Genomic DNA, 20,835 nt, shown 5'->3' with positions numbered 1-20,835 from the left:
ACAGCACAGGGCATTTCCACAGTCGCTGGTCACTGAGGTCTTCCGGAAAAGAAGCTCTCTTCCCCTGGGGGCCGTCACGGGGCGGTGACTTCCATGCCAAAGCTGGCCAGCAGGCAGAGATGATCTGAAGAGCAGAAGGGGTTGGGCAAGCCGTTGGCGGCCCACAGAATCTCTTCAGAGAGGAGGGAGAGGCGGCCCAGGAGCTTGAGAGTTCCATCTCGATCCAGCCTATCATCTGGGACACAAAGTAGAACTCAGTGGGTCGAGAAGCCACAGCCACTCCTGGGGAGCATGACAGGCCCTCCAGGAACCAAGCCTCTGTAGGCCACATCGCTATGGCTGTGTCCCACCCTCCTATAGCTTCTGGCTATGAGGCCTCATTTCCTCAGAGATGCCCCCCTGTGGTAATATCAATGAGAAGACAGGTGGATGCCAGGGCCTATGGCAAACAGGACCATAGCCCAGGTACAGTTTTGCTTCCAAGAGAAGCAAAAAATCCAAACTTTTGCTAGATACGCTGACACATGCCTGTAATCCCAGTGGCTTGGGAGGCTGAGGCAGGAGGGCCATGAGTTCAAAACCAGCCTCAGCAAAAGCAAGGCGCTGAGCAACTCAGTGAGATCCTGTCTCTAAATAAAATACAAAATAGGGTTGGGGATGTGACTCAGTAGTCAAGTGCCCCTGAGTTCAATCCCTGGTTGCCCCCCGCCAAAAATCCAGACTTCCTATATAAAATCTGACTTTTAAACATAAATGATCGATTATAACACTCTAAAAACTACATTTTAAACAAAACAGGCATGACGTTGGTAAACTCCTCCCTGTGACTACTGGTATGAGATGAAGAGAGAAAACAGGGCCTCAGTTAGTTGTGTTCCCCACATTCCCACCCACACAAGTCCAATCACTCCTAGTACTCTATTTTTACCCCTAAAATAGGGGTAGAGAGTACCTGTTTCACTCACCTCTCTCTGATGCTGGAAGAATAAATGGAGAAGGCAGAGAGGGAGCCTACAGGAAGAATGAGGGCAGCAGCCAGCACCAAGGTTGGTACGGAACCTGCTCCTCTGCTAATCATGTCCCAGCAGCCTAAGTTATGCCACTAAATGCCTGGCTTATTATCAGCAGATCCCCAGGACCCTGGAGTAGCTTCTCAGAACCTTGGATCCCCCAGACTTACCAGTTCTGTTCCCATTCTCGCAGGACTCAGCTGAGAAAAAGATATAATCCACTGTTGTTCCAAGACCTAAGGGCATCGTGGTGACCTCTGGACGGCCATGCTGGGGCAGGAAATGGGTATAGACTGAGGTCAGGTGGAGGCAGTGCTGGATGGTGCCTACAACCCTATAGGAATAGAGGGGAGATGTCAGTCAACAGAAACCATTAAAATTTCCCCAGATCACTTTCTCTCTTCTCTCTGTGTTTGATAAAGCTTTTTTTTTAGGGATAATCCTAATGATCCAATCTCACCAAATACCTTTCCATGCTAATACAAGATGGGCACACTTAGCTAAAATTAGCCCAGAAACAGACACATTGATACTGAGGCCCTTAACCCTTAAAGTCCGCATTTTCCACTTGCCACCTGATAAAGTATACCCAAAGTGCCCCTGTCCATGAGCCACCAAGCTCTCTAAGAGGCTTTACCCACCTAGGAAGGCATTCATGTGCTTTCTATCTGCAAAAATAAGAGTGGGCCCCTCTGAGTTCTGCATACCCATACACTCTCTCCATGATCTTCTTGGGAAAAAAGCAAGAGCTTAGTAAAAATTGCTTCCCAAATCAGCCTCAGGATAGCCAATGGGAATCCCTCTTCCACACCTAGGAAGGGGCTGAATAAAAGTTGAAGAGAGCTGGAGGGAAGTTTACCTGGGGAAGACAGGCTCAAGCTCAGATGTGTCTTCCTCAAGGACAGACTCGGCCCAACCAGCAGGTCGCTCTGTAGAAGACCAGAGAGAGAAAGCTTTTATCATTCACAGTCAGTGAAGTAGGGTCATAGCTTTTCTCCTTGAAATCACTCTTTTTTTTAATATTTATTTTTCTATTTTTCTTTTAAGTTTTAAGTGGACACAATGTCTTTATTTTATATTTATATGGTGCTGAGGATTGAACCCAGTGACTCACGAATGCTAGGCGAGCACTATACCTCTGAGCCACACCCTAGTCCCTTGAAATCACTCTTAGATCCTTGTCTAGATTGCTCTAGAAGGGGAAAGGGAAAGACGAACAATGAAGAGAGGAAGAAAATAATGAGCCAAGGTCAAGAACCTCAGGCCTCTAACAGAGACATTGCATTCCTTGGCTCAGCATTCTGAAAAAAATTTAATTCAATTTATAAAAAAGAATGGGTCATAGAGTCACATGGTACAAAAATCATCAGTGAGGCTTCCTCTTACTTCTTACCACTCAATTCCCCTCTCCAGAGGCGATCAAGGTTACCAAACTCATAATGTATTTCTCTAGAGATTTTCCATCACATAGCATTGTGTGTTATGTATATACATATGTAGATACGTATACATGCATAAATACACACATGTGTACATATACACCATATATTCATTTAAAGAAAAAAGATATAAATTACCAATTATGAAGAAAGAAAGAGGGACATTATCACAGATCCTAATGCCATTAATAGATATCAAAGATCAACAATGACAAACCCTTACCAGGACAGCTGAGAGAAAAAAAAAAAAAACTCAAATTACTATAATCAGGAATGAAAGAGGGGACGTTACTACTAATGACACAGGACAAAAACAGAAAACAAAATTTTAAAAACTCCATAAGCAAATATTGTAAACAACTGTAGGCAAATAAATTAGATAAGTTAGATAAAATGAGCAAATTCCTAGAAAGACGCAAACTATATAAACTGACTTAAAAAGAAACAAAATATCTGACTAGGCCTGTAACAAGTAAAGAGTTCGATCAGTAATTTTAAAACTTCCCACAAAGAAACACTCAGTCTTGGATGGCTTTATTTATGAATTCTACCAAAAATTTAAAGAAGCGTTTATACAAATCATCCACCAACCTTTCAGAACACAGGAGAAGGGAACCCTTGCCGAGTCTTTCCATAAGGTCAGTATTATTCCCATATAACAAAAAAAAAATTACAGGCTAATATCCCTATGAACACAGATATGATAGTATTCAATAAAATACTAACAAATTAAATTCAGCAAAATATAAAAACAATTTGTATAATACACTGTGACAATACAGGATTTATTCCAAGAATGTAAGGTCAATTAACATAATGCAAAAAAACATGATTATCTCGACAGACTCAGAAAAGACATTTAACAAAATACAACAACCTCTGATGATTTAAAAACACTCAACAAACTAGAAATAGAAGAGAACTTCCACAACCTTAAGGGAATCTATTAAAAACCACAGCAAACATCATACTTGATGGTGACAGACTGAAAGTTTTACCTCTAAGATCAGGAACAAGATAAGGGTATCTGTTCTCACCACTTCTAGCCAACAGTGTAATCAGTGTAATTTCTTTCTAAAAAAACTATTAGAACCAATAAATGAGTACAGCAAAATTGGAGAATACAAGATCAACATACAAAATACCATATTTCTATACACTAGCAATGAACTAATCTAAACATGAAATTAAGAAAATAATTCAATTTATAATATCATTGAAAAGAATAAAGAAATTAAAATAAAATTTAACAGAAGTAAAATAAGACTTGCACACCCAAAACCATAAAACATGGAAATTAAAGATCTAAATAAATGGAAATTTTTCTCAAGTTCATTGTTCATAAGACAACACTGTAAAATGGCAATACCTCCCAAACTGATACATGGATTTGTAGATCCCTATCAAATCCAAACTGGTTTTACAGAATTTTTTTAAAAAATATTTTGTGTAGTTGTAGATGGGCACAATACCTTTATTTGTTTATTGTATGTGTTGCCAGGGATCGAACCCAATGCCTCACACATGCTAGGCAAGCACTCTACCAAGTGAGCCACAACCACAGCCCATTTTACAGAATTTGGTTAAGCTGATCCTAAAACTCATATGGAAATGCAGAGGGCAAAAGCAGTCAAAATAATCTTGAAAAACAACAAAAAGGACTTTCCCAATTTGAAAGTATACAAAACTATAGTAATCAAAGACAGCATAATACCGAGATAAGGATACAAAACAGGGAATGGAATAGAATTGAGAGTCCAGAAACCCATATTGATGTTCACTTGATTTTTGACTTAGAGGGGGTGACTGAAGAGTGACTGCTAACTGGTCTTTGTGGATGTTGACAATGTTCTAAAATTAGATCGTGGTGATGGGTATACAACTCTGAATATACTAAGGGTCACTGAACTATGCTTTTTAAATGGGTGGATTTTATAAAATATAAATTTCATCTCAATAAAGCTGTTTTAACAAAAAGAATAAGGGAATGTTATGGACAACTTCATGCCAAAAAATTTGATAATTTAGATGAAAGGAAATGTTCCTTTTCATACGTTACATTTTTCCTGTCAAATTCATTTCTATATATTTTTGTTGCTATTACAAATAGGGTCTTATTTTCTTTATATTTTTTAATAAATCAATCAGCATTTTTACATGGAATACTACTGATTTCTACATATTAACTTTGCACCTACTTTCCAAAATCATCTTAATACTAATGGTGTTCTTAGCTGGTTTTCTTAGATCATCAGTTGTATAATACATAATAATCTCTCAACACACAGAATAATCTGCCCTCTCCTTTCCATTTTTACCTTTGTATTTTCTTCTATTTCTATATTCTATACTTCTAATTCTGTTATCTCCAAACACAAATAAATAATGATAGTGGATGTCCTTGTCTTGTTCCTAACTTTAACAGGAATACTATTTAAGCAAGATGCTGATTTTTGGAGTTGAGATAACCTATCAACAGTATAAGGAATCATCCATTGTTTCCTTATTTAATAGGGTTCTTATTTTTTTAAGTATGTAGAATTGATGTTGAATTTTGACAATTATTCTATGAGTTTTTCAATAAACACTGTTTTAGGTATATCCCACAAATATATGGTATTTTCATTGTTATTTTCTTGATGTCCTACAGTTTCACTTTAAATTTCCTCTTTAATCTTAAAGTTTTTTGTTTTTTGAATATTTTTTGGTTGAAGATGAACACACTATTTATTTATTTATTTATTTATTTATTTACTATAGTAGTAGATAGACAGAATGCCTTTATTTTATTTGTTTATTTTTAAGTAGTGCTGAGGATCAAACCCAGGGCCTCGCACATGTGAGGCAACCACTTTCCCACAGAGCTACAGCCCCAGCCTCAACCTTAAAGTTTTTTTAAATGTCCAGAGTATACTGTTTTCTTTCATGTTTTTAAATTCTATTTTTACTACATGTGCTTTGTTGTCAAAGTTATGGTCAATTCTAAGAAATTTCCCAGTGATTTTTTAAAGTCTTCTTTGCTTCAATGTTTAGAATTTGATATGAATCAATCAGGTTTACCATACAACATGGTACTTAGGGGTTTTTTATATTCTTTTTTTTTTTTTTTTTAAGAGAGAGAGAAAAAAAAGAGAATGTTTTTTATTTTTTAGTTTTCGGTGGACACAATATCTTTATTTTATTTTTATGTGGGGCTAAGGTTCGAACCCAGCACCCTGCGCATGCCAGGCGAGCACATTACCGCTTGAGCCACATCGCCAGCCCTCTTTTATATTCTTAGTTACCTTTTTTTTTTTAATTTTTTTTAGATGTTGATGGACCTTTATTTTATTCATTTATTTATGTGTGGTGCTGAGAATCAAACCCAGGGCCTCACACATGATACGCAAGTGCTCTACCACTGAGCTACAACTCTAGCCCTCTTACTCACTAGACCTACTGGAGACTGAGAGAGATGGATTAAACCTACTACTTATTTTCTATTTATTCCTTGTTATACCTACAGTTTCACTTTGTGATTGTTGATGTGATGTTATTTGGAACATCAACATTCATAACATTAATGTTTCCATTTTGAGCTACATCCTTTGTCATTACAATATGCAAGAAAAATCACAGTGACCATCAGAATCTTAAAGATGGTGTCCCCTCACTACTAGGTTCTGCCTCTGCACACAGTACTGTGTACAAACAGCATTGTTCTTGCAGTGCCACAGAAATGAAGGCTCCCACCTGCCCCTCCAGGTCACATGAGGTATAGCTACCTCTACAAAAGCATCCTGTCTCAACATCTTGCCAGGGTCCATTCAGCATAGGCAGGAGTCAAGCAAGCAAGTTCTGCAAGTACTTGGGAAGAAGACCACATGGATGAGTGGAGAAGCTGGATTGAGAACTTTTCCTGCTTAGAAAGCTGACCAAATAGCCAGGTAGGTTTCTATGTAACCTCTGGTCAACATGTTAACTAGTGATTTATGAAAGTCACACTTATTAGCAATTATTCTTTCTACAATGCACAACTTGGGCACATACTTTCCTCTTACTTAGTTTAAAACCCAAAGCCTCAAGATTCAGTACAAAGATTAGAAAGAAAACAGTGATCCCTTTTCAGTATCTGCTATAGTGTTAGTGTGTCCTCCCCACACAAATTCATATGTTGAAAATCCTAGCCCCCGTGTAAGTGATGGAGGTGATTAGGTCATGAGTATGGATAAGAGTGGGATTAATACCTTTACAAAAGATGCCCAAGAGAGAATCCTAATCCCTTCTACTATGTAAGGACACAGTGAAAAGATGACAACACATCTGCCAGTACCTTGATCTTGGAATTTCCAACCACCAGAATTGTGAAAAATAAATTTCTGTGATTTAAAAGCTACCCTGTTTACGATATTTTTTACAACAGCCTAAATGAACTAAGACTGTGTCTTTCAGAATCATACAGGAAAAAAAATCATTAATAATTGAAAATATTTTTAATATTTATTTTTAGTTGTAGTTGGTACCTTTATTTATTTATTTTTATGTGGAGCTGAGAATCGAACTGGGGCCCTGCACATGCTAGGCAAGTGCTCTACCACTGGGCCACACTCCCAGCTCAATAATTGAAAATATTAACAAGAAGGACGTAAGTACCCTATTTATGAACTATTTTGCCACAAAGGGAGTTGGAAAGAGTGAGAATCACAATGTTTTGTATTACACAACCTGAGTGATATGGAACGCTCCAGTGCAATGCAATGTCAGCTTAGGGGAAAATCAGACCATTACTACCACCACTGTGTTTCCTTTAGCATTCAGAGGCTCCACTGAAGTCACAGTCAAGTGGGCACGTTTTGATATAAGGTGGGTTAGATAACTGGTACTGTTGGCATATCTAAACAGATTTTCCAGAAAAAAATGAACTGACACACTTATCTCCCTGTACTCCACTTAAATTTTCGCCCTTGAGGCCTAAAAATGGTGAGCTTTTTAGATTTGGAATGTGAAAGATTCATCAGCATCCTGTTCAGCCCTAGGTGGGAGCAATGAACAAATGGAAGGGCACATGGCAGATCCATGCGTTTATCCAAATTTAATTTCAATTGTGAAAATACTATGTTATTTTGCACTGTTATTGAACTAGATATTTCCCTACTGTTGAATGATTCTTCTCTACTTACAAAGTGATTGTCAGTATGTAGTTTAAAGGTCCTTAGTTTAGCTTCGTTATTAAATTTAAATGCTATTTTATGCTTCTTTCAAGTACAGCACTGATTTTTTTAAACAACTTATTATAAAATTACCTATGTGGGATTCTGTTATTGTTCAACTATAGAATTTTGAGGTCTAAACACATGAGCCACAGCTCTCCTCGCTGAGCCTGAGTGATATAAGCACTTATCTCATTTCCTGGTACATGCTGGTCATTCAATGTATGGTGGCAATCACTGTACTACTACTGCTCTTGCCACAGTTATAATAATACCAAAGCTTTGCAATTAAAACAACAACAACAAAAAAAAAAAAAAAAAACCTGAGCCACTGAAATGTTCAAAGCTCTGTGGAAAATGCCAATTCAAATTAACTACAAGAAAAACAAATTCATCACTCACCACTAGACCTTTCACTATAGTTTCTTAGCCCTTGTCTGGTTGTCTATACTTCTCTACTAGTTTCTTCTTCAAGCACTGTTGGTGGTTATCAAATCTTGAGCTAAACCTTTTTTTCTTGAAGCCTAGTTTTCCAAAGTTGAATGTTGACATTAAGAAATCTGGAGCCAGGTGGCTGGGGTGTGGCTCAAGGTAAAGCACTTGCCTCTCACATGTGAGGCACTGGGTTCGATCCTCAGCACCATACAAAAGTAAATGAACAAAATAAAGATAAGTTTAAAAAAAAAAAAAAAGAAATCTAGAGTCAATCTGATTATGGTTACACATAATAATAGCACAATCTTTTGGTTCAACTGCCCAAAGGATTCTTTTGTCTTTTGACTTCTAGTAACTTCACTATGATATCTTAGTATTGACTCTCCTACATGATTTTTTACTGAAACATGATATGTCCTCTGAATCTGAAGAGTCATCTCTTTTCATTTTGGGGAAAGACTTCCTAGGGGGGCTGGGGATGTGGCTCAGCGGTAGCGCGCTCGCCTGGCATGCGTGCGGCCCGGGTTCGATCCTCAGCACCACATACCAACAAAGATGTTGTGTCCGCCGAGAACTAAAAAATAAATATTAAAAAAAATTCTCTCTCTCTCTCTCTCTCTCTCTCTCTCTCTCTCCTAAAAAAAAAAAAAAAAAAAAAAGAAAGACTTCCTAGAATAAATAGTACTCTGAGGTTATTATATTGGTTTCCTTCTTTGTGGACTCCGGTTATGCCTACATTGAATCTTATCTTTCACTACTGTCATTTTCTCTGTAAATCCTTTCTTGTAATTTTTTTTATTTGTTCTAATTAGTTATACATGATAGTGACTGAATATATGACAGTAGATACCATACATAAAAGCATTATAACGTCTCATTCTTCTAGTTGAACATGATGTAGAATTACAGAGGTCATGTAATCATATATGCACATAGAGTATATAAATCCTTTTTATGCTTCCTTTTCTTTTTGCTAGTTTTGAGTTCCTGGCCTCTGTCTCTTGCTTCATTTTCAGAGTATCTATTCTTCCTTGTGCTTCCTCCAACTTTGGCTTCATTCTATGTAATGTTTTGTTTTATTCTACTTCTTTTCCATGCTCCAAAACTTGTGTTTCATCTTCTGACATTTTGGGCTGGCTATGCAGTTCAGTGAATAAGCATTTGTTTTAATCCTCAGTGCCATAAAGAAAAAAAAATCATCTGATATTTTGCCACGTGCCTGTATTGATTTCACAAAAGCAGTCACTTTCTCATGCACAAAGCCCTAAATTCAATCCCCAACACCACACACACACACACACACACACACACACACAAAAAAAAAAAAAAAAAAAAAAAAGCAGTTACTTGATTTTCTGGTCTTCTTATATAAAGGAGATTGCCTTTTTTTTTAATTCATGGGAAAATATTATAATTTCCACATGCTTCATGGCAGCAATTTTTATCTTTGAAGTGTCCTCTTTTTTCCCCTTTTCTTCTTTTATTTTTTTCCTTTTTCTTTTTTTTTCCCTATTTTTTGAAGCATTTCCATTCCTTTTTTTTTTTCTTATAGTAATTTAGTGCAGATCCCACAGTGTTTTAGGCAAGCCGGGCTTGGAATTAGCGTAGATTCTTTTGCACTAGCTATTTGAGTGGAGTTTATACAAAGGAAGGACTGGTTATGTACTCCAACAGGAATTTTCCTCATGATCCAGTATTGTGTGAGGACTTTAAATCTTTATGTCTCCCCAAAGAGATATGCAGGTCTGTAAGTATCTCATTACCCTTCCACACTTGAACAGACTGCTTAATGCAAATATGGTTTGGTTCTTTGATGGATCCTTCCTCCACTGCCTCTTAAACAGCCCAGGGATTTTCCTATCACACACTATCAATGCATTCTATTCTTGTTGCAAAAACGCAGGATTTGGGTTTTGTGCCTTAAGGTATATTCCTCACCTTGAGGAAATTTACTCTGCTGATTCTGTCTGAGATCCATTCAGCCCCAAGCAACTTCCTGGAACAATGTTCAGGAATTTCTTGCAGCCATTCCACCTAAATCATGGCTCATGGTTTCAGATATCTTCAGATCTCCTACTTTTGTCAAATATGGAATTTGCATTTTTTCCCATCCTCTTTGTGCTTTGAAGTGGCTCCAGAGAAAAGAAGGCAAGAATGTCATGTATACTCTGCTACATTCAATCTGGAAGTTCTCCACAGGAGCAACTGTTTATTACAACCAGGTCCACTGTCACCTTATGATTTCTGAAGCCTCAACAGGTATGTCTTCCCCCCCAGAAACACTATATACATGCTAGTTATTAGCAACTCAAGTCTCAAAAGATGATAAGGTTTACTTAGGCTCTTAGAGCTAGTAAGAACCCACACCTCTTGATTCCTGGTCCAGTTCTTAACACACTACACTTCCACAAATGCACACGACCAATGAACTCAACTCCATTTCCTTCTTGTAGACTTACTTCCAGAAGCTGATCTCTAAGAATCATATTTAGAAAAGACTAGAAAACCACAGAACTGACAAGAGACAGGAGGGAGGGAGGAAGAGGACAAAGAAATCAGGGTTAGTTCCATTACCTGGCTTAGTGTCTGTCACTCCTTCCATGAGAACCAGTCCTACTGGTCGCTGACAAGCGATGTTGCAGAAGCGGAAACGTAACAGGAAGTCTCGGCCATATTTACGTCTCTCTGTAAACCAGGAAAAGCCATACAGTGAAAGAAAGGAAAAGGAGCAACATGCTGAGACCTCCTTTGAACCAAGAAGCTTCCAGCTTCCAGAGGAAGTCTGTGCTGAAGACCAGAAGACTTTCCACTAGCTCCGATTTCAAATTGTTCATTTCACTGGGTGGCCATATGGAGGACAGTGAGAAAAACACAGGAACTTGCTAAAAGAATTGAGACTATACTTTCTCATCATTGAGAAATAAGCTTTCTCCCAAAATGGTCACGAAGACGAAGCCAACCAAGAATGTGCCATGTGCTTACCTGATCTCTTGGGGTGACAGGTGACATACTGACAGCAATCAGTGATGCCCAGGGAGCTGGGCCACAGTGGGACCTGCAGCTTCCTCTGGTAAAGCTGATGGGAGAAGTCTTCCTGTCCAGATACCTATAAGGAAAGAGCAAGATGGGAATGAGGAAACCAAGACAGAAAAAGGAAATAACAGTCCATGTTTGGGACATGTGAACAAATACACACAATCACACACTACACACATGGAATAAGCAACCCACTTAAGTCTCAGGGGAAAGTTAAAAATAGTTTAAAATATTGCTTTTTCACTAGAAATACTGCTATGTCCATGAAACAGGAAGGGGAAGTGAGAGGGTGAGATATGTGAATTAAACTTATGAGCATGTGGTTCTAAGTTTCATCTTAGAAAAATCTATACAGTTCTACACAGGGAAGGCCAATTCTCAGGTGCTTTAACTTAAGTTGGGAAGAGATTTATCCTGACCTTTGGATCTTCTGGATCAAGGTCTAATATCTTGAGCCTACTACTGAGAAACCACAGGGTCAAACCAAATGGGAAATGCACCAAAGCACTTTACCGTATCTATGTCACCATCCTCGGTCAAAGCCATTGAGCAGCCTGGGAACGGACAGAACGTAGTGGGGGAAACATTCGGCAACATCAGTCATCTGTACATCTCCAACATGTGTAGCAAAATGCCCTTTATTTCATTTAACAATAACAAATATTTGAATGCCAACTATGTGCAAGACACTAGCTAAATGCTGGGGATAAATGTGACAGATACAATCCTTCTGCCCCTAAAGGGCATAAACTTCAATACGTCATCTGAAGTAAAACGTCATCTGAAATTTATCATCTGAAATTTAATGGCCATTAAATTTTGAACAAGTTAGTTATCTAACTCTCTTGGGTTCAACATCCTTTACTGTAAAATACCATGAACAATTAAAAATCTAATAAAATAACTACCAATTACTGACTGCTTCCCTTAAACCACAAACTGGAAAACACTTTACATGCATTATTTTATTTAATCTATTTAAAAAAAAAAAATCCCACATCTCTGATGTAGGTCCCATTATATACCCAATGTACAGATGAAAATAAGACTTAAGTGACCTGCCCAAGGAGGCAGAGCAGGGATTTGAACTCAAGATTGTCTGGCTTCAAAGCAAATCTACTACACCTCAGTGCCTGTCATGTGGTCAGCACTCAGCAAATTCTTTCTCCTGTTCCCTGAGCTCCTTGATTACAGCTTCTTTACAGAAAGATAATGGCCTTCTCTGGGCAACTAGAACATTGCTGGCACTTGAATAACCTTATTAAAATAAAAGCCCAGGTGCTCAGCAATAATCTAATCATTTTGTGTCTTTTCTCCATGGTGCTTTGCCAAAAGCTAACCAATAACAAAACAGGAACAAAGAGATTAACTGACATACAAAGAAATCAGCACAAGCTGAGAAAACTATGAACCATATATGCTATCAATATCCAGCAGCTAAAAGGTATAAAGTAAAGTCAGGCACATGGCAAAAACCTGAAATCCCAGCTACTCAGGAAGCTGAGGCAAGAGAATCTCAAATTCAAGGCCAGCCAGGCCAATTTAGCTAGACCTTTTCTCGAAATAAAATAAAGGGCTGGGGATGTAGCTCAGTGGTAGAATGCTTAACTAGTATGTGCAAGAGCCTAGATTTGACCCCCAACACCAAGGAGTGCAGGGGGTGGAGTTATGAGAGAGATTCATATGCAAATTATTGACTGAAAACAAAAAACGAAGCTACAAATGAAACACACAATACAATATCATCAATTACGATACAACATATCACAGATGTGTATATCACACATTGGCTGTTACAAGCAATCACAGCAGAGTCATAGAGGGCCAGAGCTCCTTCAGTACAAACCCTGGCTCTACCGCTGATTACCTGAATAACCCAAAACAAATTACTTCTCTTGGGCCTTAGTTTTCCTCATTTATAAAATGAAAGCAATGATAGAAATACTGAAAATTAATGAGTTAATGCATGTAAAGTGCTTAAAATAGCACGTGGCACAGGCTAAGTGCTTAATAAATGTAAGTTGTGATTATAATATCATAGAAACAAATATCAACATAAATAGATAGGAACCAATCTGAAAGACCACCACCAAATTTAGAACAGTCAGCATTTGAGGGGGGGTAGGGAATTTAGGTAATAAAGGGAGTTTTTGTCTTATGTTTGAATTCTTGCAAAAATGTACTTATGTATTACTTGTGAATTAAAAAATATATAAAAAGACTGAAAGGTTTTCAATATGCAAATGTACTTGTGAGTTTCTAACTTCTAGTTTGAGCATAAGCTGATCAACGTAAGGAGAAAAGGCAGAAGGGAGCCAGAATAAGTGTAACCCTGCCCCTACCACAGAAGCAGCACTTGATACCAACACCCAAATCTCTCCCTAGACCATGTTCCCTCCCCGCTGCCCGAGTGGCCTCCCCCATTTCACCTTCCAGGCCGGCATCCCACTGTACTGGAGCTCTCCGTCCCTGATGAAGTTGTAGAGAGGTGAATCAGGGACAGAATTCAGGTCCCCACACAGGATGATAGGGCAGTGGCTGCCATCTGACAACCTGGCCACCTTGTCCACTTCAGCCAGGAGAATGGCCATCTGGGCCAGCTTGACATCACCCCGGCGTGGGTTGTACAGGACATGAGTATTTGCCACGCACAGAGGAGCCACTGAGACCTGCCCCAAGCCTTCTGGGACTAGTGGCTGTAGCAGCAACACTAAGCCCACATTGTCCCGATTGAGGAGCTCCAAGCCAGGCCGGAAGTACTCCACAGGGCTGGCACAGAGCAGACGGAATCTGGTGGGCTTGTAGCAGACAGCACAGCCATCCGTTTTACACCCGGTCCTCCTCTTGTAGAAACAGGTAAAGCCTACAAGGAAAATCCCACCAAGGACATCGGTCAGAGTCCCTGAAGCCTGAACCCCTTCCAACCAGCGGCAGCAGATCAGGGGTGTGTCCCTAAGGCACTGTTCCTGCTGCTCAATAAGGGGAGTCCTTGTCCTTGACACCTCCTTGGTCCTGCAGAGATTCCCTTACAGATGTAACCAGATGTCTGAAGGGCTAGAAAGGAAAGGAGGGAGGGAAGGGTATGAAGCAATAGAACATAATAGGAAGAACAAAGAATCTGGAGTCAGACAAGTTGGAGTCCCAGCTCCACAACCTACTAACTTTGTAGTTTTGTGATTTTGAGCAAGTCACACAAAACTTTCAGAACCCCAGTTCCCTCAACTATAAAATGGGAATAAAAACACTCAGCCTCACAGGATTGGTTACTTCAAGGGTTAAATGGCAATATGTCAGAACTGCTTAAAAACTATAGAACTCTGCTTTCTTTCTCACCCACGTGTGGAAAGTGCTAGCTCACAGGTGAGACTAGGGGCTAACCAAGACATAAGAAAATGATGTGGGTTTCAGGAGAGAGTAGGTAGGGCTGGAGGAAGAAAAGCTGGCAAATATGACAGCAATCTGCAGTACCCATCATTCGAAGAGAGGGCTCCAGCTGCTCCCAGTAATGATCTTCCTGGACTTCCTGGAGACACAGGATCTGGGAAATTAACAAAGGAAACCAATCACTCCAGAGTTCTGGAATGTGACTCCCATTCCCTAGCAGGCTCCCAAACAGGAAACTACTATGGATCTCAGGTAGGGTCACAATGAAATTGCCCACAGGACTGAATTCCCAGTCACCATCAATAAGAACAGGCGCAGATTTAAACTGAGGAGTCCAGACAGGTGCACTAGATTTTCCTGCTCCTTAAATTCCTGTTTCCCTCCCTGCATAAAGGTGCTGGAAAACATATACCTCAAGAGTGTCTTAGGATCTTCCAAAAACTCAAAAGACTCTAAGCAGGCAAGCTCTAGAGCTAGAGGGGACTGTAATCACTATGGATGTGAATTCATTCTCTAAGAGCATCGGGAAACAGTCCAAGTCTAGCACCAATGCAAAATGGCACTTTCCCCTTTTCACTCACATCAGGGTCCCAGTGCTGGAATTCCTGCATGAGGTTTGCAAAGCGATAGTTCCAATTGAGGATGTCCGGATGGCAATGCAGATACAGCTCTGAGCTCTGCTGCATGAGATCCTGGGCCAGAATGTTGTACGACATCAGAGTGAACTGGAACTGAGGGCCATCCCCTGCCTCCAGGCCCTGAGCATCTGGCTGGGTGGAGAAATCCTCCCATTCTCGCCACAAGATTTCTGCAGAGGGGTTGGGGAGAAGAGTTCACAACAAGTACAGGTTACCCTAGGCCCCGTCTCCTCCACTCCTGACCTGTAATATTATGCCTCAAGTTCTTTTTTCCATTGCTCTTGTCACTATCCCTCTCTGTTGTGATTTAGACAGCACTAAGGACATTCTTTAGACTAGAGGGCAAGCCCCACAAAGCCAAGAGCAATCTTGATCTGTTCACAACTGCATCCCCACTACCTAGCACCCAGTAGATGCTCAAAAAATACTTGGCTCTCATTTTGGCTACATTCAGGAGTCTCTGGAGAATCACTCAGCTGGTTGTAGTTTATAGTCACCTGAGATTAAAGACACTTCTGGAGTAATTCCAATCTTGGGGCTTTTCAACCTCTGCTCCTTTGTAGCATGGGGCAGCTGAGAGATTTCAAAACTATTTGAGCCACAGAGCTTTTCTTCACATTTTAATGGACTCTCAAAATGTAACTAGGCTAAGGCAAGGAGTGGAGGCCCTGAGACTTCTCAGAAAGCCCCTAAGTCACCTCTGTAGAAAGAGTGGAAAACCAGAACTAGCATCAGTCCTCAGTTCTCCCACTAGCTGGCTGTGTGACATGGCCCACTCCCTCTATGCACTGTGGTTATTTCGTCAGTAAGTCCAGGGGGCTGGAAAAGATCATCTGCAAGACCTCTCTAGATCTGACACCAAAAAATTCTCAGAGACAGAAAGCAGCAGTGGTGGCGTTCCCACCAAGAACCTTCCCCAAGCCAAACCACTCCCCTGGCTCACTCAATTTTAGTTTGCCCAACTCACCGTGATATGGTATTTCCATTGGAGGAGGCTGCAACTGCCCCAGGCCTTCAAAGGGCCAGATGGGATTCTCTTCCTGGGGCATAGGCTCTGGTGCTATGCTCCAGGCCACCATGGCAGGGTCCTCTTCCCACTGCTCTGCAGCCAGGGCACCCATTGGGAGAACAGCACAGTCTGCATACTGGGGGCCCGTCTGCACAGGGACAGCTGCCCACAAGGGGCCCTGGACCTCTGGCAGCGGCTCCTCTCCTAGCACCTCAGGGAAAGGCTCATCCAGGTTCTCCGCTGCCCGCAGATCACTCAGCTGCCTGCTGGACCACTTGTCCTCTGAAGCAGCATCCTGTTCTCCAGGATTATCCATCAGGAGTGCCAGGCTGCTCTGGGCTAATCCCTTATCTGCAAGGGGACCCTCACTCGGAGTAGAGAGCACCTGGCTCGACCCTTCTTCTCGCCACTGCTGCAGCAGGCCCTCACACTCCTCCTGGTCAGGGCCCCGAGGGGCCATGGCAAAGTCACCCTCTACCTGGGGGGACGAGCTCTTCGCCAGGAGGGCATTTTTTCGACATGTAAAGAAAGCATCTAGGAGGAAAGCCAAAACATCAGGTTATAAGAGAGCATCACCCAACCCACACTCTTCTCACAGTTGGAATGTAATCCCCATACTAGCAAAAATCATGGCCACCTTGCTCACCATTACACCATCATCAAGCCTGCCCATCCTAATTCCTGGAACACCATCACCAGAGCAAAGTGCTTACTATGCACCAGGTACTATTATAAGTGCTTTAACATGACTTAATTTACATGGTAGGGATCTGATAAATTTCAGTGCATGAGTAAAAGAATATCTGTCCCACATAATCTAGGTCACAAATAGGTACATATAAGTACATCCCTTTTATCTGAAGGTTGATTGCTATTAATATAAACTCTCTGGTTCCAAAAACCACATTATATTAGAACTAATACATGACCATGAAACAGAACTGTGGGTTATGGTCTAGCACCAAAATTAACAAAACTAACTAAACTTGGACAATGCCCCTAGTCTAAGGACTTACTCATAACTATAAAATGGGGAACAAGAGAAGTTCAGATTATCTAATCTCCATGAGAATTTTTTTTAGCTCTGTAAATCCCTAATCTATTAATGCATTTCAAAAGAAAAAGCCCTAAAGCAAACAGTCTTAAAATCTATACAACTTCTTTCTTTACTAACACCCTTGGGCCTCTTCTCAAAGCTATTTATTCTACTCATAAAATTTTCACAAATTTCATTATCTGCTTTCCCATTCCACAACATATCAGAGGCTGCAAATTAAAAGGTGCTAACAACTGACAGTTAAGAGACAGCTGTCATCTCTCTGATACAGCAGCTACAAATAACAGCCAACATATAAGAAAGCAGATAAGATGGGTCTGGAATTCTGGCTCAGTGAAAGAACACTTGCTTCATTTGGGTGAAGCACTGGATACGATTCTCAACACCACATATAAGTAAATAAAATAAAGGTCCAACAACTAAAAAAAATATTTAAAAAAAAGAAAGAAAGAAAAGAAAGCAGGTTAGAGAATCTTTAAAATTCGAGCTTCAAATCCCCCAGTGCAGTGTTTTGGTGATGACAAACACTCTCAATCCACCCTGAATCACTAATTTACAGCATAAGACAAGTACCATGCACAATGATGACCCACTGTCACTAAAGATTGACTTTATTCGCAATTTTTAAAAGAAAAACACCAACAGTTCCAATGTCTCACTTATATGAATTTATTATACCACTCTAAACCAGTGTCTTTTAATCCCAGTAGGAGGTTGGAAAGGGGGATTTTGCACACAGGTGACATTTAGCAATATCCGGAGATACTGTGGTTGTCACATGGTGGTAGTGTTTCTAGCAGCCAGTGCTAGAGGACAGGGATGTTGAATGTCCTACAATGCACGGACAGATTCACTCCAAATGCCAAGAGTGCTGAGAAATCTGCTCTAAATCTGTGAGCTGCATTGCTGGGCTTTATAATCTCGGAGACTTGCTAATTATCTGTCCCTTGAAACAACTCTGTGCATAGCAGATGGCAAAGGTTCTTGGTTTATATGCATAAGGTTACTAAATTTCAAATTGAGTAGATTTTGTTGTTTGAGGTTTCTAAGAAGCAGAATAATATTTTAAATCTCATTTAAAAACCAAATACACAAAGTTGTTATAAAGTGGAAGTTTAATGTGTGGGTGGGAGGGCCTCCTCTGAGATCCCTAGAACTCTACTGTTCTGGAAACCTCTGGGCTAGCATGTTACTAAAACTGCTCTCCTGGACATTGGACAAATTCCCAGACACTACAACAACATATGCTTAGTTCTCTGAAAACAATGGCTTCTGTAGAATTTCCCATTCCAGAGAAGTAAGGACACACAAGACAGGAAAATTCCTGAATTCACTGAATACCTACCATACACCACGCAGGGTGTTAACACTAGATATAATGAGCAAAATGGACACAGTCCTGCATCCTGAAACTTGTATTCCAGTGGCGGAGACCATAGAAATACACACACACACACATTTATATATATTTTAACATGAAATGTATTATTACACACACACAAACATTGTGTAGAGCTCCAGAAACAAAAAGCACACAATGCAATTGGACTCATGACTTAATACTTCTTGGTCCTGTCGCCCCTACACTGCAGAAGAGTCTGGAAGTTCTATGTGATCTCAGAGAGGAAGTGAGGGTCGCATAAGTCTCTGGAATTTCAAAGACCAGGAATGGGGCGCAGAAGCAGATTATGAAAAAGTGAAGGAATAACCCTCCCTCTTCTCTCTAAAGCATCCATGGGGCATTGCCCCATCCCACCACATCTCTAAGTTCCCGGGGAGAATGCTCCAGAGCTGGGGTTTAAACGTGTCTCTGGCTTCTGGGCGTCCGTCTTTCCACCAGAGTCCGCTGAGCGAGCACAGGGAGCTGAGCGTCGGCGGTGGAGTGAGCAGGTGAAGACAGGTGCCTCCAGGATTCGAGCCCACCGAGCCCCGGGCCGCCCCGCCTCTACCGGCAGAGAATTCGGGCACTCGCCTGGGCCGGGCTGCCACCCTCCCGACCCCGGGGCGGCGGCTGAGCCGGCCCCAGAACCTCCACCCCACGGACAGCGAGGGCGGCCCTTTCCCCAGCCCGCGTCCACGTTAACTGTAGCCCGACGTCACCAGCCTCAGGCTGGAAGGGCCGCCCACGAGAGTCGCCGGCCCGGCCAGGCCAAGCCTCGTGGGGCCAGGTCGGGCCGGGGGCGGGTCAAGGACCGCCTCCCCACACCTTGGCGCTGCCGGGGGACCGTGGCCGGAGACCCGGCGCTCCTTACGCCGCCCCGGGTCCCGCAGAGAAAGGCCGAGTCCAGGCTCCCGCCCGTCAGACGTGGGGCCGGTACCTGAGAGGGCGCGGAAGAGGCGCGCGGCCGGCAGCAGCAGGTAACACAGGCACGACGCGATCATGGCCGGCCCCCGCGCCGCCCTCCTTGCCGCCGCCCGCCGGGTCTTCCTCAGCTCCGCTCGCCCCGCCCCGCGCCGCCAGGCCCCGCCCCAGCCGGCCCACGTGTGCGCCGCCCGCAACAACAACTTTATGGGCGGCGCAGCCGCAGTGCGCCGTCAGGGGAGGGGCGGGACGAGGGGGAGCAGGCTCCGTGGCGACGCGCCTGCGGGGCTGGGGGTTGGAATGAGTGCCTAGCTGGGACTGTCTTTCAGAGGCCGCACTTTCATTCCTACTTCTGCCATTAATTAGGTGTCTACCTTGGGGCTACCATATGCCCTTTCTGCCCTTCAGTTCCCTCATCTGTGATACGGAGAGCTGGATTTTCTTGGAGGCTCCTATAACCCCAATTTCTATAATCAGGCTCTCAGCCCAGAGAAGAGAGGGAGCCAGCTTTTCCCGTTTTCCCTCCACCCCTTCCTGCCTTTACTGTCTTCCCCAGTTGAGGTTTCTAAATAAAAATCAGGAGATTTTTATCTCCTTCCTGCCTGTTCCAAATGGACCTTCTTGTCCCTAATCTTGAAGAAAGGGGGAGAGGGGTCCTCATTGATAAAGGTGGGTGGAAGAAGGGAGGGAGGAAGGAAAGAAAGGGATCCACAGGCCAGAGACCAAGTGTAACTGGTGCTTGCTTACCCAAGGTGTCTCTCTAGTGCCTAATACCATTCCAGGCACTTGGTGAAGACAGATGATGGAGCAAAGTGTACTCTTCCCCACCCCCCACCCCCAAATGAAGGCCAGTTCTTCCATGGATTCTGTGCTACACAGAGCCCTGGGTGTTTCTTCCCAATCCCCCACCCTCAGTCTTCTGCCCCAACCACGCCCGGAAGAAGGAAGGATTATATGATACACGCACTTTCGGTACCCATTGTCTGAGCTGTGCGATTTCCAATTTGTGGTTGGAGCCTCGGTTGTTCAGGGAAGCCCTCTGGGGAGTCACCAGATCCTGGACCCGCTGGGTACATCATAACACTGAAGGGCTAAGAGAAGGAAGGAGGAGAGAGTCAGTAGCTTGGCCTTCCCCCACGCATACCCTTAGCTCCAGCTGTAGCAAGGCCTACCTTCAGCTGGCACCCTTTGAGATGAACCAGAGGCCTCAATCTGAAGGCTGTAATCGCGGTGACTCCAGGGTTTGAGGCAGGAGGATGGCAAGTTTAAGACCAGTCTCAGCAATTGAGTGAGACCCTCAGCAACTTAGCGAGAACTTGTCTCAAAATAAAAAAGA

General features: G+C 42.1%; 1 protein-coding gene across 1 annotated transcript; it reads right to left on the bottom strand.

Moving 5' to 3' along the window:
• Positions 1–6: 6 nt before the first annotated feature.
• On the bottom strand, positions 7–19,619 carry Angel1 (angel homolog 1). Its single transcript, XM_026401740.2, has 10 exons — positions 19,516–19,619; positions 16,099–16,674; positions 15,075–15,301; positions 14,578–14,647; positions 13,539–13,972; positions 11,056–11,179; positions 10,648–10,758; positions 1,870–1,939; positions 1,181–1,344; positions 7–235 (listed from the first exon to the last, which is right to left on the bottom strand). Exons 1-10 carry the CDS (start codon positions 19,577–19,579, stop codon positions 75–77), a joined length of 2,001 nt encoding a protein of 666 aa, XP_026257525.1. The 5' UTR covers positions 19,580–19,619; the 3' UTR covers positions 7–74.
• Positions 19,620–20,835: the final 1,216 nt, after the last annotated feature.

The sequence above is a fragment of the Urocitellus parryii genome, chromosome 6, assembly GCF_045843805.1.
Source record: "Urocitellus parryii isolate mUroPar1 chromosome 6, mUroPar1.hap1, whole genome shotgun sequence".
In the NCBI taxonomy this organism is placed as follows: Eukaryota; Metazoa; Chordata; class Mammalia; order Rodentia; family Sciuridae; genus Urocitellus; species Urocitellus parryii.
This window is presented reverse-complemented; position numbering and strand designations above follow the sequence as displayed.

Coding starts and splice junctions, on each gene's coding strand:
- Angel1 (XM_026401740.2), bottom strand. CDS start 19,579: ATGATCGCGTCGTGCCTGTGTTACCTGCTGCTGCCGGCCGCGCGCCTC. Junction 10,759..11,055: donor CTGTCACCCCAAGAGATCAG/GTAAGCACATGG, acceptor CCTGGTTTACAG/AGAGACGTAAATATGGCCGA. Junction 1,940..10,647: donor AGTGACAGACACTAAGCCAG/GTAATGGAACTA, acceptor GGTCTTCTACAG/AGCGACCTGCTGGTTGGGCC.